This window comes from Myotis myotis, unplaced genomic scaffold, assembly GCF_014108235.1.
Source record: "Myotis myotis isolate mMyoMyo1 unplaced genomic scaffold, mMyoMyo1.p scaffold_m19_p_13, whole genome shotgun sequence".
Lineage (NCBI taxonomy): Eukaryota > Metazoa > Chordata > Mammalia > Chiroptera > Vespertilionidae > Myotis > Myotis myotis.
The window spans coordinates 51,176,517-51,203,352 of NW_023416317.1; the positions used below are offsets into that span (position 1 = coordinate 51,176,517).

The 26,836-nt window shown below is 43.9% G+C and overlaps 1 protein-coding gene across 1 annotated transcript in view; it reads right to left on the reverse strand.

The window, feature by feature from the left end:
- Window positions 1–22,328: 22,328 nt before the first annotated feature.
- The window catches only part of SCN11A (sodium voltage-gated channel alpha subunit 11), an 87,244-nt gene continuing 82,736 nt past the window's right edge, over window positions 22,329–26,836 (reverse strand). The window contains exon 27 of the mRNA XM_036333196.1: window positions 22,329–23,934. Coding sequence (XP_036189089.1) covers window positions 22,898–23,934 — 1,037 coding nt within the window. The 3' untranslated portion in view covers window positions 22,329–22,897. The remainder of the gene's footprint in view (window positions 23,935–26,836) is intronic.

Consider the following 26,836-nt stretch of genomic DNA (forward strand, 5'->3'; position numbering starts at 1 on the left):
CACGCCTGCTGCGTGCTGTTGGGCGTGCCGAGCAAACCCGGGACAGTGTAGGAGGGGACAACTTGAGGGAATGGTCACCAGGAGACAACGATGCCTGAGGGCTACCCTGCAGGCACCCAGGGGCCAGCAATGGCAGCCACATTCCTGCCCTAGACTGGAAGGGGCGGGGGGAAGGATGCTAGCGGGAGCTGTGTGGTATTAGAGGAGTATGGCACTGCTGGAAACAGTCCCCAAGCAAGCAGGAGGTGGGGCCATACCCTACTCTGCCTCTTCCTTCCCTTCAGTCTCCTGCTGGCGCCTCCTATCCGTGAACCCAACTGGAAGTTAGGCAGCAAGTGAGTCCAACTCGGCTCTGTCTCCCTGGATCCCAGTCAGAGAGGAGACGGGCAGGAAGGGATCTCAGGTGAGGGTGTGGGTACACGGATTCTAACCAGTCCCCCCAAATGTTCTCGAGCTGCCCAAGCTCCTCCCCTGTGGACTCCCTCCCCCCAATATGTCTTGTGGCCCAACAACTGAGGAGTCGCAGTGGCCGTACCTCTAATCCCCCCTTCCTACATCTCCTTTGGCCACTTCCAAGGACTCTCTCTGGGAGTCAGTGACATCCATCCTGTCCGGTCAGTGCCCACGCCTCATCAGGTTCAATGTTTTCAATACCATCCCCAGTCAACACACAGCAAAGGAGATCACTGGGGTCAGAGTGGAAAACAATAGTCCGAGGAGAGTCAAAAGAGGGAGTCCTGTCTAGAAAGAGGGGACCCCTGGTTCACACACTGCTCACCTTTCTGAAGCAGCCTCCACCCCGAGCAGAAACGGGGTCCTGTGTCCCCTGGGGAAGGGCTCCCCTATCTCAAAAGAGCCACCTCTTTTTGCACTTGGAATGAATCTCCCGGGGCCCCCAGCACTGGACCTGTGGCAGGATGGGGGCAGGTACAGATCACGGGCAGCAGACAAAGCCCGTGTTCCAGACAGAGCCTCCTCCACACTGGGTCCACCCTGTTCCCCGCACAGGGATGGGATACATGGAGACGGGGGAGGGAGGGCCAGGAATCCTAAGCCATCTCGGAGTGAAGTGAAGCAGAGAAGCTTCCAGAGCTCTTTGGGAAGGAGACAAGAAGGGGAGGGCACTCCAGGGGAGGGAGTTGAGGGAGGAGGATGTGAGAGCAGGAGCCACAGAAATATGCAAAGACCAGCCTGGGGACTGGCAGGGCCTGGCGGGAAGCAATGAGTGGCCAGAGGAGAGGTGGATTGTGCCTCCCTGGCCTGCACAGGACAACCCAGCCGCCTTCCTTCCTTCTCTCCCCGGGGCCTGCCTGAGCCCGTAGCCAGTGCCCCAAGCCAGCGGTCGCACATCTGGGGCACACCTGGGGCCGGCTGATGAAAGGGGCCGAGCTGTGGTGGAGCCGGACGCCACGCAGGAAAGGCGGCCAGGCCCCTGTGGCCGGGACTGTGTGCTGGATGACTCTTCGCATGTCTCTTATAAGGTGTTTTCCCACTCGATGAGCCAAAGCCCATCCAGAATCTCTCCCCTTTTACAACAACTCTGCTTTTTGGCACTTGTGCCCCTACAGACCTGCAACGTGGATGTGTCCTCCCGCTCCTGCTCGGCTCCCCCAGAGATGAGGGGCTGGAGGGACGAACACGCCGAGCACAGGCCTCGGAGAGCATCCACGGCAGCCCTTCCTTTTGTTAAGGTCAGAGCCAGGCCCACAGAGGGGATGGGCCTCGCTCAAGGTCAGCGGCAAGCTGGGGGCCAGGTGGAGCTCAGGCCCCTGCCGCCCCCGAGGAAGGGCAGGAAGGGCAGGACGTTTTCTCAGCAGCTGTGGGGGGAGCGGGAAGCAGCCGCAGGCCGGAATGGCCCTGAGAAAAGGCTGCTGTGGGGCTCATCAGAGCATCCTTAAGTGTAATTGACTTTTAGGCATTAAACTTTTACCAGAATGAGCTCACAAGGTCTGCAGGGAGAAGGAAAGTGCCTGGCATTTACTGCCTCTCGGGGCAGCGTCTGGGGTGCAGAAAGCCCATCCTCCACGTGGCAGGATGGAGCCCGCCCCTGGGGGCCAGGAGAGGGGTGAGGCCCCAGGCGAGTGCAGGCCAGGATAGACGGTGTGCAGCGGCCATGGTTCTAGCTCATTCTGGGGGAGTAGAGGCGAGGGGGAGGGGCCTAAGACCACCCACCCAGCAGCCCTCAAGCAGTCACGCCTGTGCGCCTGTGCGTGAGTGGCTCCTGCAGGGGTAGGAGAGAAGAGACAGAGAAGTCCATCTGTGCTCACGGGACCCCTTCCCTCCCCTGAACACGCTCACACACCATTTTGTCCCTAAACCTGTCCTTGGGCCTTGTTTAAATCACCTCCGATCTCTGCGCATCAGCTTTCTTTTCTGTATGAGACTGGACAAGGCGATGTCTTGAATGTGCTTTGAGCTTTGTCATTCTTCAGTGAGGGAGTTATTTATCCCAGTTCTTAGTCCAAGGGCTGCTTTCCAAGTGTGGGGGCAGCCACACCTTTGTTTGGGGATCACCTTTGTTTGACGTGTTTCCCCAGGTAGGTGGGCAGGTGCCTTGGCTTAGAATAGCAGCAGCCTCTCCCTTCAGACCTTAGTGCTCAAACAGAGATCCAGAGGCTTGAGACTTCCATTAAAGAAATCAAGAACTGGACTTTTTTTTTTTTTTTTTTAAAGGCGTGTTGAACGATAATTGACATACCATAAACTGCACATATTTAAAGTGCTCAATTTGATAAATTTTGACATGTATTATTCACTTGTTATATAAAAAAAACTATCAGCACAATCAAAATGGTGAACATATTCATCATCCCCAAAGGTGTTTTCTCACTCCCCTTTATCCTCTCTTATAACCCTCTCCCCATCCCCAGGTTACCACTGGTTTACTTCCTGTCACTACACTTTAGTGTACCTTTTATGTAAATGGAATCACACAGTCAGTACCTGTTTTTATTTAGTTCCTTTCACTTATCAGAAAGTTTTTGAAAATCTTTCATATCATTGCATGTGCCAGTAGTTCATTCCTTCGCACTGAGTAGCAGAGCATTAAATGGATAACCACAATTTATTTGTTATTCACCTGTTAATGGACATTTGGGTTATTGGCAGTTTGGGCTGTTAAAAATAAAGCTGCTGAAGGGGAAGATGGCGGCGGTATAGGCAGACGCGTCCCCGGTCGTGTCCCTGAGCAAATGGAGTGAGCAGCTGAAACTAGTAACATCCACCCCGAATTGGCGAAATTCCTCAGCTGGTGAGACGGTTTGCAGCCGGGAAGAGCAGAACTCCCCTGGAAAGGTAAAAAAACCAGGGATTTGGGCAGGAAAGTTTGCCAGACCTCTGAGCCCAGAGAGTCGGAGGGAGACCGCGTGGCAGACAGCCGCGTCCCTTGGGACAGGCACAGCCCCTGACGGGGGAAAGGAGAACCTCGGGATTCCTGGCGCCGCCGGGGGAATTGCGAGCTGGGTTCTGTGATCACGGAGGACTGAGCCTAAAGGGGGCAGCCTGAAGAGCTGACCAGACCATGCAGTCCCGGTAAGAGAAGAAGCTTACAGAAACCAAGCCTTCCCCGTTTCCACGGCTGGCGTTTGTTTGTTTGTTTTCACTGAATCCTGTTCATGGGACATTTCGGATACAGACACTCACCTGTGCTGAAGAGAGGGAGAGTGTGCAGAGGAGTGGAATCTGGGGAGAGACTGAGGAGAGAAGGGGGGCCGGGAGAGGTGGCAGCGAATTGAGTGCTGAGACACCCCTGAGCCCAGGGCTGAGGCAGCCATTCTCTCCGGAGAGTGAGACTCCTCCCCCCAGCCCCCAGGCAAGGAGCACAGCCACACCCAGATTCCACCCTGTAGGAGATCAAGGATTAAAATAACCTGATCAGTCCCTGGGAGTTAACAGGGTCTGGCCTATAGAGGGATTTTCAATCCCAGCAACAACACAGCACTGGTAACTCTTACGCAGCCAGCTCTGGGCAGTGAACTTCCACTGGACAGAGAGGCCCTATAGCCTCAGAGGCCAACCCCAGAACACTGCCACCCAGAGGCTGACCCACAAACTGACTCTTTGCTAAACACAAAATAAGGCAGTCTGGGAAACAAATGCGGCTTGCTTTAAAATAAGGACTGTGGTTTACAACACAGAGGAACAGGGTATCACAGGGAAACTCAACACTCTCCTGAATACCTGGCAGGTCTAAGGCGAGCCACACTGAAGAATAGAAGAACCGAAGGACCTTCAATACTGCAATATTTTTTTTTTCTTTTTTCACCTTTTAACTAAGAAACCAATTTTTTTTTCTTTTTTTTTCTTTTTTTTTTCTTCTTCTTCTTCTTCTTTTTTCCTCTTCTTTTTTCCATCACCTGATTTTACCCTTTTAATTACTACCTTCTTATTTTTAACCAGCATTATTACTGCTACCATTTTACCATTTTTTTTTAAAGTGCCATTTTATTTTCTCTTTATTTTATTTTGGGATTAGTGTTCTCCATTCTATTTTCATCGTTATATTATTGGTTGTCTCTAGTTTGCATTCATCTCCAGGGAGCTGTTGCTGGAATTTGTTGGGATTAATGGCTGTTCTATAGGAGTATTCTCCTCATATAAAAAAGTCTCTTCCCCTCTTCCACTTCATTCTCTCTTTTCGCTCTTTTCTTTTCTTTTCTTTTCTCGCTTTTATTTTCCCCCCTCCTTTTTCCCAATTTCATTTTTGCACTCCTTTTTTTGGTCCCTAATTTTCTTTTCTTTTTTCTCTTTTCTCTTTTTCTCTTCCTTCTTCCTTATCCCCTAATTCTCTTAATTCAGGTGGTCACCTTTATTTGGGGTTATTAATATCGTGAATATATTTGTGTATAGTGCCTGGTACGTGGTGCCTTGTTGTGTTGTATTTTGTGCCTTTAAATCAACGCAGCAGATCCAAGCAACAGCAACCTCCTGAGCACCACACCCTCTGCTGAGGAACAGCAGCTGTACGTGAAACCTTGCCCCACCAGCCAGAAGAGCCACCACAGCTGTGAACAGCACCCACCAGAGGAGCTGCTGCCAACTGAAGAGCAGCTGCTACCGCAACCGCCCGAAGAGCAACCACAGACCAAGGAGTCACTGCCACCAAGGGAGCAGCCACTGAACGACTCAACGTCTAGATATGTCAGCAAGATCAAACATGGGTAGACAAAGAAACCCCCAAAGGAAAGAGAAGGAGGACTCTCCAGAAAAGCAGCTAAGTAATACAGAGGCATGCAACATGACAGAAAAAGAATTCAGAATAAGGGTCCTAGAGTGCATAAACCGGATGGAGGAAAAAATCGACAACCTCTCCAAGAAGCAAGAAGAAACAGATGAAAAAATCGATAACATATGGAAGAAGCTAGAAGAAACAGATGAAAAAATCAACAACTTAAGTAAGACCCAAGAAGAAATGAAGAGTGATATAGCTGCAATGAAAAACTCCATTGAAAGTATCAACAGTAGACTAGGAGAAGCGGAGGACCGAATTAGTGATTTAGAAGACAAGGAAGCAAAACACACCCAAAACGTACTGCAATTGGAGAAAAAAATGAAAAGACAGGAGGAGAGCCTAAGGGAGCTTTGGGACAACATGAAACGAAACAACATACGAATAATAGGGGTACCAGAACAACAGAAGGATGAACAAGGATTAGAAAACCTATTAGAAGAAATAATATCAGAAAACTTCCCTGAGGTGGCGAAGAAAAAAGTCACACAAGCCCAGAGAGTCCCAAACAAGGTGAACCCAAAAAGACCCACACCAAGACACATCATAATTACCATGGCAAATGTTCAGGACAAAGAGAGAATCTTACAGGCTGCAAGAGAGAGACGGAAAGTTACATACAAGGGATCTCCCATTAGATTGTCAAATGATTTCTCAACAGAAACACATCAGGCCAGAAAAGAATGGACGGAAATTTACAAAGTGATGCAAAGCAAAGGACTGAATCCAAGAATACTCTATCCAGCAAGGCTATCATTCAAACTTGAAGGGGAAATAAGAAGCTTCACAGACAAAAAAAGGCTAAGGGAGTTTATCACCACCAAGCCAGCAATGCAAGGAATGCTAAAGGGACTGGTATAAAAATAAGAAATAAAAAGCTCAGAAAGAAAACAGCCACACAAAAACAGAAATGCCTACAAACAAGTACCTTTCAATAATAACTTTAAACGTAAACGGACTAAATGCTCCAAACAAAAGACATCGAGTGGTTGAATGGATAAAAAAACATGACCCATACATCTGCTGTCTACAAGAAACCCACCTCATTAGAAGGGACTCACACAGACTGAAAGTGAAAGGATGGAAAAATATCTATCAGGTAAATGGAAAGGAAAAGAAAGCTGGGGTAGCAATACTTATATCGGACAAAATAGACCTCAAAGTGAAGGCCATAACAAGAGATAAGGAAGGCCACTTCATAATACTAAAGGGATCAATACAACAAGAAGATATAACCCTGGTAAACATATATGCACCCAATGCAGGAGCACCCAAATTCATAAAAAAACTCCTGGAAGATATCAAAGGAGAGATCGACAACAATACAATCATAGTAGGGGACTTTAATACACCACTGACAGCACTGGATAAGTCCTCTAGACAAATAATCAGCAAAGATACAGCAATCCTAAATGACTCACTAGATCAGATGGACTTAATAGACATCTTCAGAACACTTCACCCGAAAGCCAGGGAATATACATTCTACTCAAATGCTCATAGGACATATTCAAAAATAGACCATATATTGGGTCACAAGCAAAGTATCCCCAAATTCAAGAAAATTGAAATCATAAAAAGCGTCTTCGCAGACCACGATGGCATAATATTAGAAATAAACTACAATAAAAACAACCCAAAATACTCAAACACCTGGAAGCTGAATAGCATGCTATTAAATATTGATTGGGTTACCAATGAAATCAAAGAAGAAATTCGAAACATCCTGGAAACTAATGACAATGAAAACACAACAATCCAAAACCTATGGGACACAATGAAAGCAGTCCTGAGAGGGAAGTTTATAGCTCTACAGGCCTATCTCAACAAACAAGAAAAAATGGTAGTAAATCATCTAACTCTACAACTCAAAGAATTAGAAAGAGAGCAACAAGAAAACCCCAGAGTGAGCAGAAGGAAGGAGATAATAAAGATTAGAGCAGAAATAAATGACATAGAGACCAAAAAAACAATACAGAAAATCAATGAAACCAAGAGCTGGTTCTTTGAAAGGATAAACAAGATTGACAAACCTCTAGCCAGACTCACCAAGAAGCAAAGAGAGAGGACCCAAATAAACAAAATCAGAAACGATAGAGGCGAAATAACAACAGACCCCACAGAAATACAAATGATTGTTAAAAAATACTATGGACAGCTCTACTCCAACAAACTAGACAACCTGGAGGAAATGGACAAATTCCTAGAAAAATACAACATTCCAAAACTCAATCAGGAAGAATCTAAAAATCTCAACAGGCCAATAACTATGGAAGAAATTGAAGCAGTCATCAAAAAGCTTCCAGCAAACAAAAGCCCAGGACCAGACGGCTTCACAGGGGAGTTTTACCAAACATTCAAGGAAGAACTAAAACCTGTCCTCCTCAGACTACTACAAAAAATTCAAGAGGAAGGAACACTTCCAAGCTCATTCTATGAAGCCAGCATCACCCTAATACCAAAACCAGGTAAAGACAACACAATGAAAGAGAATTACAGGCCAATATCCCTCATGAACATAGATGCCAAAATCCTCAACAAAATCTTAGCAAATCGGATCCAGCAGTACATCAGAAAGATCATACACCATGACCAAGTAGGATTTATCCCAAGGATGCAAGGATGGTACAATATCCGCAAATCAATAAACGTGATACATCACATAAACAAATTGAAAGAAAAAAACCACATGGTCATATCAATTGATGCAGAAAAAGCATTTGACAAAATCCAACACCCATTTTTGATAAAAGCTCTCAGCAAGGTGGGAGTAGAAGGATCATACCTCAACATAATAAAAGCCATATATGACAGGCCCACAGCCAACATCATACTCAATGGACAAAAACTAACACCATTTCCCCTAAGAACAGGAACAAGACAGGGATGCCCCCTCTCACCACTCCTGTTCAACATAGTACTGGAAGTGTTAGCCATTGCAATTCGGCAAGAAGAAGAAATAAAAGGCATCCAAATTGGAAAAGAGGAAGTAAAACTGTCCTTATTTGCAGACGACATGATATTATACATACAAAACCCTAGAGACTCCATCAAAAAGCTACTGGACTTAATACATGAATTTGGCAATGTAGCAGGATACAAAATTAACCCCAAGAAATCCGAGGCATTTCTATACACCAATAGTGAACTTTCAGAAAGAGAGATTATAAAAACAATCCCGTTTACCATCGCACCAAAAAAATTAAGCTACCTAGGAATAAACTTAACTAAAGAGGTAAAAGACCTCTACTCAGAAAACTACAGGACGTTGAAAAAAGATATAGAGGAAGACATAAACAGATGGAAGAACATACCGTGTTCATGGATTGGTAGAATCAACATCATTAAAATGTCCATACTACCCAAAGCAATCTATAAATTCAACGCACTTCCCATTAAAATACCAACAGCATACTTCAGAGATCTAGAACGAACTCTCCAAAAATTCATCTGGAATAAAAAAAGACCCCGAATAGCTGCAGCAATCCTGAAAAAGACCAAAGTAGGTGGGATCTCAATACCAGATATCAAGATGTATTACAAAGCCACTGTTCTCAAAACTGCCTGGTACTGGCACAAGAATAGGCATATAGATCAATGGAATAGAATAGAGAACCCAGAAATCGGCCCGAACCAATATGCTCAATTAATATTTGACAAAGGAGGCAAGAACATACAATGGAGCCAAGATAGTCTCTTCAATAAATGGTGTTGGGAAAATTGGACAGATATATGCAAGAAAATGAAACTAGACCACCAACTTACACCATACACAAAAATAAACTCAAAATGGATAAAGGACTTAAATGTACGACAGGAAACCATAAAAATTCTAGAAGAATCCAAAGGCAACAAAATCTCAGACATATGCCGAAGCAATTTCTTCACTGATACAGCTCCTAGGGCACTTGAAACGAAAGAGAAAATGAACAAATGGGACTACTTCAAAATAAAAAGCTTCTGCACAGCAAAAGAAACCATCAACAAAACAACGAGAAAACCCACTGTGTGGGAAAACATATTTGCCAATGTCATATCTGATAAGGGCCTAATCTCCAAAATTTATAGGGAACTCATACAACTTAACAAAAGGAAGATAAACAATCCAATCAAAAAATGGGCAAAGGACCTAAATAGACACCTTTCAAAAGAGGACATTCAGAAAGCCAAGAGACATATGAAAACATGCTCAAAGTCACTAATCATCCGAGAGATGCAAATCAAAACAACAATGAGGTACCATCTCACACCTGTCAGACTGGCTATCATCAACAAATCAACAAACGACAAGTGCTGGAGAGGATGTGGAGAAAAAGGAACACTTGTGCACTGCTGGTGGGAATGCAGACTGGTGCAGCCACTATGGAAGACAGTATGGAGTTTCCTTAAAAAACTGAAAATGGAACTCCCATTTGACCCTGTGATCCCACTTCTAGGAATATATCCCAAGAAACCAGAAACACCAATCAGAAAGGATATATGCACCCCTATGTTCATAGCAGCACAATTCACCATAGCTAAGATCTGGAAACAGCCTAAGTGCCCATCAGTAGATGAATGGATCAGAAAACTGTGGTACATCTACACGATGGAATACTATGCTGCTCTAAAAAGGAAGGAACTCTTACCATTTGCAACGTCATGGATGGAACTGGAGAGCATTATGCTAAGTGAAAGAAGCCAGTCAATGAAGGAAAAATACCACATGATCTCACTCATTCATGGATAATAGAGACCATTATAAACTTTTGAACAATAATAGATACAGAGGCAGAGCTGCCTCAAACAGATTGTCAAACTGCAGCAGGAAGGCCGGGGAGGGTTGCGGGGCAGGAGGTAGGGGGGTAAGAGATCAACTAAAGGACTTGTATGCATGCATATAAGCATAACCAGTGGACATAAGACATTGGGGGATAGGGGAGGCTAGGGGACTGTCTAGGGCGGGGGGATAAAATGGACACATATGTAATACCCTTTGTAATACTTTAAGCAATAAAAAAAAAAGAAGAAAAAAAAATAAAGCTGCTATTAATATTTGTGGACAAGTCTTTGTCTGGGCATATACTTTCATTTCCATTGGATAAATAGGAGTGGAATGATTGGGTTGTGTTATAGGTGTGTGTTTAACTTCATAAAAAGTAACTACACTATCTTGCAAAATCTCTGCACCAATTTTCCAACCAGCCATGCATGACGGTCCCAGTTGCCCCACATTCTCACCCACCTTGATGCGGTTAGTCTTTTCTCTGTTTTTCCCTCTTTCTTTTCTTTTCGCCATACCCATAGGCATGTAGTGGTGTCTCACTGAGGTTTTAATTTGCATTTGTCTAATGACTAGTGATGCTGACATCTTGTCATGCACTTGTTTTCTGCCATCTATTCAAACCTTTTACTATTTCTATTTTTTTTATTCAATTGCTTTCCTTCTTATTATTGAGCTGGTAGAACCACTTGTATATTCTAGAAAAAAGTCCTTTGTCTGTTATATGTTTTGAAAATATTTTCTCCCAGTCTGTGGCTTCCTGTTCATTTTCTTAATAGTGTCTTTTAAGAGCAAATGTTTTATTTTATTTTATTTTTTTTATAAATATATTTTATTGATTTTTTTACAGAGAGGAAGGGAGAGAGATAGATAGTTAGAAACATCGATGAGAGAGAAACATCGATCAGCTGCCTCCTGCACATCTCCCACTGGGGATGTGCCCACAACCCAGGTACATGCCCTTGACCGGAATCGAACTTGGGACCTTTCAGTCCGCAAGCCGACGCTCTGTCCATTGAGCCAAACCGGTTTCGGCAAGAGCAAATGTTTTAATTTTGGAGTCCAAGAATACTATATCCAGTAAAACTGGGCTTTAGAAATGAGAGAGATAAAGACATGCCCAAATAAACAAAAGCAAACAAAGTTTATCATCACTAGGACTATCTTACAGAAAAAGCTAAAGGGAGTTCTTCAGGTTGAAATAGAAGGATGCTAAGTCCCAACATGAAAACGTTTGAAAATGTAAAACTCACTGGTATATATAAAAGTCAAACTCAGAATACTCTAACACTGGAGTTGTGTGTAAAAAACCTTTTATCTCTAGTATAAAAGTTAAAAGTCAACATTATTAAAAATAACTATAACTATAATAATTTGTTAATTGGTGCACAATATAAAAAGACAAAGTGTGACATCAATATTATAAAACACAGAGGAAGGAAAAGTGAAACTACAGTGGGTTTTTTGTGATTGAAGGTAAGTTGTTATTAACTTAAAATAGACTGTTATAACTATGTCTTATATAAGCCCACAGAAAAATAAACCTCTAGTAGATATAGAAAATATATGAGGAAAGGAATTAAACCATACCACAACCAAAAACAAACCACAAAGGAAGAAAGTAAGAGAGAAAGAAATGAACAAAGGAACAACACAACAGTGAAAAACCCATCAGCAAAATGGCAATAATAAATCCTTACTTACTAATAATTACTTAAGTGCAATTGGATTAGTTCATTAACTTCTCTAATCAAAAGACACAGAGTAGATTAAGAAAACATCAAAAGATATGCTGCCTATAAGAGACTAACTTTAAGGACACCCACAGGCTGAAAGTGAAGGAGATATTCTATGCAAATAATATAAAATAGAGCCGGCGTGGTTATACTTATATCAATAAAATAGACTTTCATCAAAATTGATCAAAGAGACAACGAAGGTCACTATATAATGATAAAGTGGTCAATTCATTCGGAGGATATAAGGAGCGTAAATACATATGCGCCCAACATTGGAGTACCTAAATATTTAAAGCAAATACTAACAGAACTGAGAGGAGAAATAAATAGCAGTATAATAACGGTAGGGGACTTTCATACTCCACTCTTAACATTGGATAGATCATCGAGACAGAAGATCAATAAGGAAACAGAGGACTTGCATAACCCTATAGTGCAAACAGGCCTAACAGACGTACACTGCATAGGGCACATTCTATCCAACGGCACCAGAATACACATTCTCCTCAAGTACACACTGAACATTCTCCAGGATATATTATATGTTGGGGGACAAAGCAAGTCTTAACAAATTTAAGAAGATTAGAATCATATAAAGTGTCTTTCAAACCATAATGGCATGAAACTGGGAGCCAATAATAGGGAGGAAATTAGAAAATTCACCTAATTAATGTGAATTAGGAAATTAAATAATACACTCCAGAACAACCAGTGGGTCAAGTATGAAATCAAAGTGGAAATCAAAATTTGACTTGAGACAAACAAAAATGGAGGCAAAACCTACCAAAATGTATGAGATGCTGCAAAAGTCATTCTAAGAGCAAAGTTTAGAGTGACAAATGCCTACATTAATAATAATAAAAAAAGACTCAAGTAAACCACCCAACTTTGCACCTCAAAGAACTAGAAAAAGAATAAACTAAGCCCAAAGTTAGCAAAAGGAAGGAAATAAAGATTAGAGCAGAAATTAATGAACTAAAGACTAAAAACAGAAAAAAAAATCAACAAAACCAAGAGTTGGTTTGGTGAAAAGATAAACAAAGCTGACAAGTGCTAGCTGGATTCACCAGGAAAAAAGAGAGAGGTCACGGATGAACATAATTACAAATGAAAGAAGAGACACTACAAGTTTACCACAGAAATACAAACCATCCTAAGAGACTACTGTGAACAATTATACGTCAATAAATTGGATAGCTTAGAAGAAATGGATAAATTCCTAGAAACATGCAACCTACCAAGAATGAATAATGAAGAAATAGAAAACCTGAACAGACCAATAATGAATAAGGAGATTATATCAGTAATCAAAAACTTTCCAACAAAGAAAAACCCAGAATCTGGTGAATTCTACCAAACATTTAAAAAAGAATCAATGCCAATCCTTCTCAAACTCTTCCATAAATTTGAAGTGGAGGGAACACTTCTAAACTTATTCTACAAAGCCAGCATTATTATGATACCAAAGCCAGACAAGGACACTTTAAGAAAATAAAGTAACAGGCAAATATCTCTGATGAAAATAGATGCATATCCTTAACAAAGTACTACCAAACCAAATTCAACAGCACATTAAAAGGGTCAAATGGGCCCTAGCTGGTTTGGCTCAGTGGATACAGAGTCGGCATGTAGACTGAAGGGTCCCTGTGTCGATTCCAGTAAAGGGCACATGCCCGGGTTTCGGGCTCGGTTCCTGCACGCCAATCAGTGATTCTCATCATTGATGTTTCTAACTCTTCCTCTCCCTTCCTCTCTGAAATCAATAAAAAAAATATATTTAAAAAAAAGGATCAAGTGGGATTTATCCTTGGGATGCAAGGATGGTTCAACATATGCAAGCCAATAAACTTGACACAGCACATTAACAAAATGAAGGATAGAAATCATATCATCATCTCAACAGATGCAGAAAAAGCATTTGAAAAATTCAACATCCTTTCATGATAATAGCTCTCAAGAAATTAGGTGTGGAAGGAATGTACCTCAAGAGAATAAAGGCCATATATGACAAGCCTACAGTTAACATCATACTCAATGGTAAAAAGCTGAAAGCTTTTTCTTTAAGATCAGAAACAAGATAAGATTTCCCACTCTCATCACTTCTATTCAGCACAGTATTGGAAGGTCTACCCAGAGCAATTAGGCAAAAATAAATAAATAAGAGTCATCCAAATCAGAAAGAAAGTTAAATCGTCTCTATTTGCAGGTGACATAATCATATAGAAAATCCAAGAAACTATTAGAACTAACAAATGAATTCTGTAAGTTGCAGGTTGCAAAAGTAGCATAGAAAAATCAGTTATGTTTCCATACACTAACAACAAACTGCCCAAAAAAGAAATTAAGAAAACTTCATTTATAATATAACAAACAATAAAATAGTTAGGAATAAATATAGCAAAGGAGGTGAAAGACCTGTACACTGAAAAGCATTAGACACTGATGAAATAAATAGAAGGAAACACAATTAAATGAAAAAATATCCTATGTTCTCCGATTGGAAGAATTAATATTGTGAAAATGTCCACACTACCCAAAGTAAGGTACAGATTCAATAAAATCCCTATCAAAATTCCAATGGCATTGTTTCCACAGAAACAGAAAAAATAACCTTAAAATCTGTATGAAACTGCAAAAGACTCCAAATAACCCAAGCAATCTTGAGAAAGAAGAACAAAGCTGGAGGCATAACACTTGCCAATTTCAAGCTATATTACAAAGTTATAATAATTAAAATAGTATGGTACTGGCATAAAAACAGTCACATAGACCAATGGAAGGGAATCTATAGTCCTGAAATAAACCCACACATGTTCAGTCAATTAATCTGATAAGGATGCCAAGAATACACAATGGGGAAAGGGTAGTCACTTGAATAAATAGTTTGGGGAAAACTGAATATCCACATGCAAAAGAATGACATTACACCCTTATCTCACACCACATACCAAAAAAACCACACACAAAAACAAAAAACAGAAAAACAAAAACCTCACAATAGGTTAAGGACTTAAACCAGGGGTCCTCAAACTTTTTAAACAGGGGGCCAGTTCACTGTCCCTCAGACCGTTGGAGGGCCGGATTATAGTTTTAAAAAAAAACTATGAACAAATTCCTATGCACACTGCACATATCTTATTTTGAAGTAAAAAAAACAAAACGGGAACAAATACAATATTTGTATTTGCATGTGGCCCGCGGGCCGTAGTTTGAGGACCCCTGACTTAAACCTAAAACCAGAAACCATAAAACTCTTAAAAGAAAACAAAGGGGCAAAGCTCTTTGACATTGGCCTTGGCAATAACTTTTTTGGATATGACACCAAAACCAAAGGCAACAAAAGTAAAAATAAACAGATGGCACTACATCAAACTCAAAAGCTTCTGCAAAGAAAAAAAACATCAACAAAAAGAAAAGACAACATATAGAATGGGAGAAAATATTTGCAAACTATATATCAGATAAGGGGTTAATATCCAGAATATATAAAGAACTTATACAACTCAATGGCAAAAATCCACATAACCCAATTAAAAAATGGGCAAAGGACCTGAAGAGATATTTTCCCAAAGAAGACATACAAATGGCCAACAGATATATGAAAAAGTGCTCAATATCACTAATCATCAGGGAAATGCAAATGAAAACCACAATGAGATAACTAAATGTGATACCAGTCGCATGACTATTGCAAAAAACACATGCTATAACAAGTGTTGATGAGGGAGCAAAGGGAATCTTTGTACACTGTAGAATGGGAATGTAAATTGATGCAGCCATGATGAAAAACAGTATGGAGTTTCCTCAAAAAGTCAAAAATAGGACAACCATACAATGCAGCACCCCCACTACTGGATATAAATCCAAACAAAATGAAGTCGGTATCTCAAAGAGGTATCTGCACTCCAGTGTTCACTGCTGCGTTATTCACAGTAGACAAGATATGGAACCAACCTAAGGGTCTACCCATAAATGAATACATAAAGAAAATGTAGGTGGCAGCTCGTAGGCAAATGTGGTGCTCGAACCTCCCTCAACCACATCAAAATTACAACTAAATTCCTGAAAAACCATCATTCAGAATGTCTGAAACCTAGCTAAACAGAAATCCAGTAATCAAGGATAAAGAAGAAGCCAAAATGGAGACTGGAAGGAAGGGTAGAGACCCACATCCACGTGTGGACGATAAAAATCGAGAGGAATATCTCTGCTGAGGAGACTCCCCCCTAAGGAGCCAGGGGTCCCAGCCTCTCATCAGAACCCCACCCAGGTTCCAGTGCTGGGAAGAAAAGCCCCCATAACTTCTGGAAGTAAAAACCAGATTGTGGGTGAGTGAAACGAAGGGCTGCTGGCCTACTAGGCTTTCCTCCGCAGGGCCCACGCACGGACTTACTCCGACTCACTTGCTCTGAGCTCCAGCGCTGGGACGGTGGCTCCAAAGGCCCCAGGGACACGGGGGAGAGACTGAATTGAGAGCCGGAGGGGCAGCTTTCTCCCAGACAGAAGTGCTGGCAGAGGCCATTGTTGCTTTGCTGAGCCCTCTGCCTACAGAGCCGGCAGGCGGACGCCAATCTGAGTCTCCGTCGACCTGGCTAACACAGTCAGCCCCACTCTGGTGATTACCTGAGATCCCGCTCCACCCAATTTGCAGGCCCACCCAAGTGTTTCCAATTGCTTTTCCATACAGACAGTCTCTCGTGCCTCATGCTTTGGACTTTTTTCTAAAAGTCTCTCAAACAAGCATCACCTGCCCTTGGCATACCTCAGACCTCTTGCTGAGTGATCCCTCCAGAGCCAGTGTGCCCAGGGGTCAGCTTCAGACGATATAAGATTATAACCCATCCACCTCCTTGAGCTATACATTCAAGGGGCAGACTTGGTAGGCACCAAAGCCCCACTGAAGCAAGTCCTGCTCCTGGGGTTGGCCCCGGCACAGCAGCTCCTCCTGTGTAATAGCAGCTGATCCTTGTAGTTGATTGGCCTGGGGGTCAGTCCCTCCCAGTGATGTGCCAACAGCAATCAAGGCTCAACTACAACAGGAGGGTGCACACAGCCCACACGGGGGTTGCACGTGAAGTGCCCAGCTTGGGTGACCTGGGAAGCTGCACAACTGAGCCCTGCAGGACACCAGCTGCATAAGGCCACTCTTCCAAGTCCAGGAGGTGTAGCAGCTCTACTTAATACAAACATAGGGAAGCAGCCACAATGAGGGGACAAAGAAACAGGTCTCAAATGAAAAAGCATGAGTAATCTCCAGAAAAAAACTAAATTAGCCCTGACCGGTTTGACTCGGTGGATAGAGCGTCGACCTGCAGACTGAAGGGTCCCAGGTTCGATTCCGGTCAAGGGCATTTACCTCGGTTGCGGGCACATCCCCGGGGGGGAGGGGGGAGGGGTGCGGGAGGCAGCTGATCGATGTTTCTCTCTCATCGATGTTTCTAGCTCTCTATCCCTCTCCCTTCCTCTCTGTAAAAAATCGATAAAATATATTAAAAAAATAAAAAAGTCGGATTCATGGAACCAGAGAGTAGAATGGCGGTTACCAGCAGCCAGGGGATTGGAAGGGGATGGGAAAAATGGGGAGATGTTGGTCAAAGGGTACAGACGTTCTGGGGGTCTAATGTGCAGTACAGTGATCCTAATTAATACTGTATTGTATACTAGAAATTTGCAAAGAGAGTAGAGCTTAAGTTTTCTCAGCACACCAAAACCCAAACAAACTATGGGACACAGTGGATGTGTGGACTGACATGATTGCCATACTTATTTCACAATGTATATGGATATCAAACCATTACATTGCGCACCCTATACATATACAATTTTTATTTGTCAATGATACCTCCATAAAGCTGGGGAAAAGTAGAGTATGAGCCATCAGTGTGACTTGGCTCCAGAAGTGATTTTAAAATATGGAAAGAGCTTACTCGCAGTGATTCTCAACCTTCCTAATGCCACGATCCTTTAATACAGTTCCTCATGTTGTGACCCAACCATAAAATTATTTTCGTTGCTACTTCATAACTGTAATTTTGCTACTGTTATGAATCGTAATGTAAATACCTTATATGCAGGATGTACAGGATGTATTTTCATTGTTCGCGACCCACAGGTTGAGAACCGCTGGAGGGGAAGGGAAGGAGGGAGGGGCTTGAAGCTGCACAGGCACAGCATACAGTGCTCTTAGTTAGACTGTGCTTGTCCGGGGTGACTTGGGTTGGGGGACTGGTGGAGATGAAGGGAAACTAAATCAGCTCCCTCATGATACCTCTTGGAACCACCTGTGTCAGACTAGCATGTTTGATGTCTACATTAATGGACGTATATTGTCTGAAAGGAGAGGTAGCCCCTCCAGTCCCCTGGGCACCAGGTGCTAGAGGAGAAACATGAACCAGAGTTTGCCTGGAGGAAGGAGAGAATGGTCAAAGAACAGAAGCTACGTCAAACTATTGGGGAAGTGAGTACGTCGACAGAACAGACGTTAAATTTGGAGACAGAGCACAGCATCTCCCCAGGCAGAGGAAGTTTCCACAAAGTCAGAACTTTGAGGAAATAAATGCATTACCTCCAGAGGAGAAGAAATGGGTGGTGAAAGGTTTGCAGAGAAAACCAGGAAAACTCTGTACCCTCTCTCCAACCTCAACTGCCTGTGAGCAGTGTGGTGCAGTGGTGCATAGCTTGAGCGCCGAAGCTAGACGACTTGAGTTCGAGTCTTGTCAGGGCCATTGGTTGGCTGTGTGGCCTTGGACAAGCCTCCGGTTCCCACTACATGCCTCAGCGTTCTCATCAGAATAGTGGAGATTAAGCATAGTTGGTCTTTCTTCAAAATAGAGCTGTTGTGGAAATGAAAGGCGGCAATACCGGTAAAGTGGCCACCGAGCCCAGAGTAAGCGCTCAGTAAATGTTCGCCCTGTGTTCTCGCGCCTCTCTGATTACTGCTTGTGCAGTGAGGAACAGGACTGCCCACTGAATGACCCTGGAGTTTCTACCTGGGTTGCCAGGCAACAAGCTATCTGGGACCAGTGGCTCCCCCTCCTTGAGCCAGAGGAGCTGTACAGGATTTCAACTTCCTTAAGGGCACTGGTCAATGGTAGCTGACATTCCAGGACAGCTCCAGTGGGAGGGGGGCGGGGGGGCGGGTTAAGGGGGGAGGAGGCGGGGAGCAGCTGCCTCCTGAGCCCGGTTGTTTATGAGGCAAGCTCCCGTGCTGACTCCATAAAGAAGCGGAGGAAGAGAGAGTGGGAATTTTCCTGGAACGTGGCCTGCTGTGCCCAGGTTGCTTGCACGCTTCTTGGGGGAAGGGATGAAAAGGGGGGACCCTGACCTCATCTTGTTGGCTGTGAATTTCTAGTGAAGCCTGCTCTGTGCCCACACTGCACGGTGTGGTGTTTACCTTCACCTACCTCCCCACACCCGCCTTTGAACTGTCTCTCTCCTCATCTGTGGTCCCTGAGAGTGTGCCCACAGGATGAGCCCTCTGCCGCCTTCTAGGCCTGGCTATGCTTGCTTCGCCTTGATTTTATCTGCTGCTGGCGGTTTCTTGTGTTCAGGACTCCTGTCCATGCCTTGTCCTCAGGTTCCAGGCCTGGTTGGACATTGTCATGCGGACCTGGCATATGAACCATTTGTACGCCATAAGCATCTACAGCCGTAAGCGGCGGGCCTTTTTAATCAAATTCAAAATATCGTGGCAGTTAACGGGTTAAACCTTCAAAATGAATTAATTTTCCCTTGAAAATAAAGGTTCCCCCTGGACTCCTACCCCCAGGCCAGTCATTGGGCACACGCATCTAGTCACAGCAGTGCCCCTGCCTCCCTCCTCACTCAGCCTCTTCCCCACTGGGATCAGGGTTCTGGTCTCTCCTCTGCTCTGCCCTGATATTCTGTCTGTCTGATTTTCCTCCCCCGCCCAAACACCGTCAGTGCCCCCCTGGTACCTCAATCTGTTGTAACTCCTCGCCGGCTGTTCAGGCTCTCCATGAAACAGTCCATGGCTAAGCTAAGACTCAGCTCTGCTGGTCCCCTGTCCATACTCTGCAGCTGCACTTCCTTCACGTTCTACACTCCTTCCACCCTGCACTGTCTCCTCCACTTCAGACACGCCCCCAAACCCCTCCCCATCACAGTCCCCCACATCTACTGAGCTCATATTGATGCCCCTCTCTCTGGTGCCCCCATGAGCCTGCCTCCTTCACACTCTCAGAGCAGAGCCCTGTCCGTGGTTGATGGCACTGGTCATACTGCATTGTATTATCATCCCATGAACCCTTGTCTAAGTCCCCCATTAGCATAGACGCACTTGAGGTTAAGGACCAGAAGTGAGAAGCAGTTTACACAAGGTGGTACCACATGGCCCTCAGGCACGTCTGTTGATTGGATGAGCAGGGGCTGATGTGCCTGGAGAAGAGCAGACTCAGGGAAGAGGCTGGCTTCAGGGGCTGTAGGGGTTTGCAGGGCCCTGCAGGGCAGAGCTCAGCCCAGCCTCTCTGCCTCCTGGGGGCATCCTGGGTCCCAGCACAGTGAGAGCTACCTTTGGGGAGTATGCACTTTCTAGCACCCATCCAGGGTTTGGATAACTCACATTTCCTGTCCCCTTGCTCGGGCTCTTTGACCGCCAGGCTCATGGTCAGGCATTTGCTGCCCTCTAGTGAACAAAGCATGGCTCAGCCTCTCGCAAAAGCCAAGCAGACCCTGTGCTCTCGCCAGGAGCTGGCTCCAGGAATCCAGCCATGGCCAAAGGCGACATCTGAGGGTAAACAGCTGTCTGTGGGAAGGGCCAAAGCTTCTGCCCAGAACAGATCATATCTAAGCCCCTAAATTGTTATCTGAATGGGCAAGACCGTACCTTCCCAGATCCCCCCCTGCCTCCACCCAGGAGGTATCCCTGTTGGAACGATGGCCAGCCATCTCTTTCAGATAACTTGGTAGGGATCTGTAAGACACCCAGAGTTCGTAATCTGAGGCAGCTCTTATGGAATACATAGGCCAGGGCTCCTCAAACTACGGCCCGTGGGCCACATGCAAATACAAATATTGTATTTGTTCCCGTTTGTTTTTTTACTTCAAAATAAGATATGTGCAGTGTGCATAGGAATTTGTTTATAGTTGTTTTTTTTTTTTTAACTATAGTCCGGCCCTCCAACTGTCTGAGGGACAGTGAACTGGCCCCTGTTTAAAAAGTTTGAGGACCCCTGACATAGGCCATCCCCAATGCTGCAGGCAGAACTGGCCACATTAGAACGGTGATTTCCACGGCCCCGTAGCCCTTCATGAGGGGCCTGTGGCCGTGCCTCAAAGGTTTACTGCTTCTGGGACACCCCTCCCCCTTCCCAGCACAGCACAAAAGCTCAGGCTCCACCAGGGAGTGACCGCACACTCCCCGGGTTATTGTGATGGTCAAATGAGATTACTCATGACAAATGCTTAGCCAGTGCCTGGTGCACAGCAGCCACTAAGTATAAAAATTAGATATTGACCATGATTAGATAATGCGATTATTGGTTTTGCCAACGCTCTGGAACACAAGGCTGCCTACAAAACTCAGGAAACCCAGGCCCAGGAATACACTGTGTCATGGTGAGATCTTGCACGCATTGAAAATGATCGCCCCTCGGTGTGCCACAGCGTCCGGCACTGGCCTTCCCTCCATGGGACAGAGGCTCAACCCTCAGACCCCAGGCTTCCGGTAGAAACATCAGCTCCTCCAGGCTGTGTGAGGTACAGGGCTCCAGGGATATTTCTGCAGGGGTTCCCTCCACACTTAGATGATCACAATGTAGGTTCTTTGCCCCCAGTCCAGGTTCTGGGAGCTGCCGGCCTAATGTCTTGTTGGCCTCGGGGTGTCTCCGGTTTTCAGGGAGGTCCTGAGCTACCCCTGGGCCAGGCCCTCTTGCTGGGCCTGGGTTGTTCTCTGGGCTGCTTTTCAAGCAGACATTCAGCCAGAGCTAAGTGTAGGGTCCATCAGGTGGCGAAGGCCACCAGCTAACCACCATGTCCCATGGCGTCTGCGCCCTGGCGTCCTGCTGCTGAGAGGTGCTCTCTCCACCGAAGGGGCCCACTGCATATTTGTTACCAAAGTCACAGGAGCCTTTCTCATTGGTTCCAATGTGCTGGAGCAGCTCGGGCCAGCCTGTGAGACCAGATGCTGGACACTTCTTCCCAACTCCATCTGCAGAGACATGATGTCAGTAGCTTGAAATCAGCCAGGATGGAGGTATTTGCCACAGAGATCAGCAAATACTACAAATCCTGGCTTTTTGTTTTTGTTTTTTTTCTCCTGAAGAGCCAACTGTTAGACCCTTATCAGTATACCACTTGTTTCCACCTTTAATTTTTTTTATTTTTTAGTGAACTGCTTATTTATTATTTTTTATTGATTAAGGTATTACAAATGTGTGGTTATCCCATTGCCCCCCCCCCCCCCGCCAATCCCCCAAACCTGCCTTCACCCTCACCCTTTGTTTCTACCTTTAATTCCAAGCAAAGCACCACATTTAAACCATTGCTTACACAACCACTGAACAATAGGCTCTTTAATGTACTTTCTGAATAAAATGCAAAATGAAAGCCTCATTTGTTTGTTTGTTTATTTATCCAAATATATATAACAGAGATTGCAGCTGGTGAAAGATATGGTGGTAATTGACAAGTCAAGATCATGCTTTTGTGTTTGAAATAAACTCCAAATATCTAATGTTAGTAAAAATATCTTCAGTGAGCTATTATTTTTATTGGCAGGTTTTGAATTTTCACTTAGCATGCAAAAGAGCTCTATGTGATAAGCCCCATACTTGCATTGGGGAAAACATTAAACGCAGATATTAGATAATGTACCTCAAAACATATGGAAAAACAATTAAAAATTTTAATGTTTTTTGCTTCTTTTTTATTCTTTTGTTTTGACATAATTCGAACTGTGTTTCAATCCTAACATTAATGTGTCCTCTACAGCCCTTTCTAGTTAAAACAGTACCAGTGGTTACAGTCAGGCAGCCTCATCTTATAGCACTTTCAAATGGTAGCAACCATTTGAAGTGAACCCTGAAATAGCACTTCTTTTATCCAAGAAAATGGAATAACTATGAGTCCACTGTTTGCTCACACACGGGGCTGTGGGTCCCTGGTGCTCACAGACTGTGAGGCTGTAAGGTAGGGGTGGCAGTGAGGGGCTCAGTCACAGTGGACCTTGCCCTCGGCCACCCCGGAGCTAGACAAGTCTCCATTGCAGAGTGTCTGGAGAGGTGAACGAGGCCTGTCTTCCAAGGCACACTTGTTCGTCTTCACCATCACTATGTACTTTCGAAAGGCCTTTTGAATGACAGCAGCGCATCGCTCCTCTTCCGTCCTCTTGGTGGTGGTGACTATGGGTTCGTATAACTTCTTCAGAGGGTTGGCTTCCATGAACTTCTCCTCCATCATCGCTTTCATGCTGTCCAGGCCAGTGGAGTCACCGAGTACCCTTGTGGTGAACGCGAAGAGAATGTCCAGGCAGTGGAGGCGATCTCCACTTACCATGGGCAAGTCCATTACTAGGAACTGGAATTTATTTGGCTTTGCCACACGCAAAGGCTCAGGAAGGGCATCGGCAAAGTCAGAAAGGGCAGAATATTTGATAAACTGTGTGGCTTCTGGGTCAAACTTTTCCCAGACTTCGTAGAACATTTCAAAGTCATCTTCACCCAAAGGGTCCTCACTTTCTTCAGTGGCTGTATTGAAGTTCTCTAAAATCACAGCAATGTACATGTTGACAACAATGAGAAAGGAGATGATGATGTAACTGACAAAGTAGGCTATGGCTATGGTAGAGAGGTGACAGTTCTCTTTCTTGGAGTCACATGAAGCTTCAGATTTCAACATGGGGTTGAGGAGGGTGTCCCAACCAGCTGAGGTGGTGATTTGGAAGAGACAGAGCAAGCTGCCTGCAAACGTTTCGAAGTTGAATATGTCATCAATTCCAGACTCTTGCTTCACTCTACAGAAAGAGTTCATTCCAAAAATGGCATAAATAAACATAACCAGAAAGAGTAGAAGACCGATGTTGAACAGAGAGGGAAGGGACATCATCAGAGCAAAAAGGAGAGTCCTGATTCCTCGTGCCGCCCGGACAAGCCTCAGGATCCTGCCGATCCGAGCCAAGCGGACAATTCTGAAGAGTGTCGGAGGGAAAGGAATGTGCTCCTGGTGTTCCAAGAGAGAAATCATGGTACCTGAGGAGGAGAAGAGTCAGTCCGTCTCTAGCAGGCCTCGTTTCAGACCAGGCTGTCTCGCCTGCCTTGGAATCTTAGTGGGACTGACTTTTATCAATACCTTTTAATTTATGCACAAAATTAAGAATTTTCTTTACCCATATAAGGGGAAATATCTATCTGTACCTTAACTTGGAAAATAATTTCCACGGGCCATACAGTTTTAGGTGGGACCTTAGATGGGATAGGATGTCTAAAATACTAAAGACTCGAGGAAAGGAAAGAAAATGTAGCTTATGAAAGGCTATTTTGTGAGTTATCTCATGAACTTGAAATATATTATCTATGTTGGGCATTTAAAGTCATTTGTGGGGTAATAGTATAATAGTTTTCCACATTTATTGGATGTATAGAGTGGAAAACATGAACTATAGATGGAGTTTTTTAGATTAGAGTATAAAGAGAAATTTCTGCTAATGAAGGTTGGCTTGAGCCTGAGTTATCAGTAGAAATTGTGGGAAACCTAACCTCAAAATTCCTTAAAGAAACAGAATCTTATTTGTATAGAGCAGTGGTCGGCAAACTCATTAGTCAACAGAGCCAAATATCAACAGTACGATGATTGAAATTTCTTTAGAGAGCCAAATTTTTTAAACTGAAACTATATAGGTAGGTACATTGTTATTAACTTAATTAGGGTACTCCTAAGGCTTAGGAAGAGCCACACTCAAGGGGGCAAAAAGCCGCATGTGGCTTGCGAGCCACAGTTTGCCAACCACGGGTATAGAGGAATTTGAGCACAGCTTGCCATAGGTATGGTCATGAGATGGTAGTGTCAGGATGCTCATCTTTGGGCTAAAGCTGCCATGGATCTCTCATATTTGTTAATATGTTAATTCTAAGGACTCCTGAGTCCAAACTCAAAAAATTTCAGGGACTAAATTAGAGATACTTTCTTTGTTGTGGTAGACACTCAGAAATGGCGTCTCAAGCAGAGGTTTCTGAAAACTGCCTAAAATGTCACTCTCTTCTCTCACTGCCTACTCTGTGGGCAAGTGAAACAAAGATTTAAGACAACTCACATTTTGGCCCCGATATTATAGAATGGTTGGAACGTGTAGACATGGCCTTGCTATGGTGGCCCTCTAAGGTCCTTCAGGGTGATAGGCAGCCAAAACTATCTGCCATCGCCTACTCACTAAATGAGCTAATTGATGACATGTTTCACTGACTGCCCAATTGTGCCCAAGAAGTTTAATTCACATGTTAGTTGGGCAGCCAACCCTGGTGAGATGTGGAATTCATCAAGTACCAATTTAGCAACCACTGGAGGAGGTCCATCCTTTAAGGCCCACCTCCTCCAGGAAAAGTTCTTTAAGTAATCAAGTCCACAGTAATCTTTCCCATCTCTGAGATCAATCATCTGTGTACCATGTACTTTGGTGTTCGATTAATTTCTCTGATTCTGACTCTTTAAGGCAGCGGTTCTCAACCTGTGGGTCATACAACCCTTTCACAGGGGTCACCTAAGACCATTGGAAAACACATATATAATTACATATTGTTTTTGTGATTAATCACTATGTTTTAATTATGTTCAATTTGTAACAATGAAATTGGGGGTCACCATAACATGAGGAACTGTATTAAAGGGTCGCGGCATTAGGAAGGTTGAGAACCACTGCTTTAAGGTGAGTAGGTCTTAACAACTGGCTTGTTATCTCCTAGAGAGAGACTCACTGTGGCTCACTCTCATTGTATATTTCTCTAAAAGCTTAGGAAAGAGCTTGAGAAACTGTAGAGGCTAAGAATTGAATGGCAGACCTACTGGCAAAGGAATAAAAAATGCTGCCTTTTGTAAGCAGGATTTGGCTCAATGTGCATATTTCCTCAACCACTACAACAAAATGTTATCCAGTGCTATGCAGTGTAACTGCAATTGCCTAATATTTGTTTAAGGAACGGAAGTCAGAGATGTTTCCACAAACTGTACAATGCCTGGCACCGCCTGGAAGGAGTTCAGTAGAGTGGAGTGAACGAGCTGCTCTCTGCATCGTGGAGAATGGGCTCTGTCAGCTACAAGAGGGCTGCCCCAGAATCATCCAACCACCACTTTCTAACACAGTTGCTTCTGTCAATTTTATCAGGATTTATGATTGGAACTGACTAATAAAAATTAAAGATCTATGTAACTGTAAGTACATGGAAGGATCTATTGGTACACTTCATCTACATGGCTTAGAAGCCAGAATAGCCTATGAACTTGCCCTCTGAAAAGTGGCACTGCTGCAGTGATAAGAACCAAAATATTTTTATCCAAAATATCTGTTTAATGCATTCTTTCTGAAATAGCACAAAAGCTTCCACCTGTGAAATCCATTGTTATTGCTTCCACTGCTTTTTGAACTATAAGAAGGGCCCTGGCAATTTTATACAATTATAACAAGTCAAATTATTGGTTTAGTTAAAAGCAGACTTCAAAAACTCGGAGTAAACTCGATGGTTAAGCATGAAGAATAAAGGTATATGGCAATAACCCTCTCCCCCACCCCATTCTTCTTTCATAAACCTTATAGTTAATCCTGCCAGTGGTTAGGGAAAATAGCTGATTATAGAGTGACCCTAGCTGGTGAATGGGGTCCAAGCAGTAGAGACAAGCATAGTTCATGCTGTGGTTTAAGTTAACATACGATACAGAGGAAAGAGGAAGTACTGCTTGGCCACAGACACACCTGTGGAAGCCCAATCTAGGGTGGGCCATAGAGGCCTTGCATAGGAGGTGAGGGGAGGCCTGACAATGTCAAGGGGCATAATAATTGTCATCTGACATCACATGGATTTTGAACTAAAGAAAAATATGGAAATTAAATGCCAAATCCTTAAAGTTATATAATGTTCATTAGGGCTTATAGTTAGTTTCACA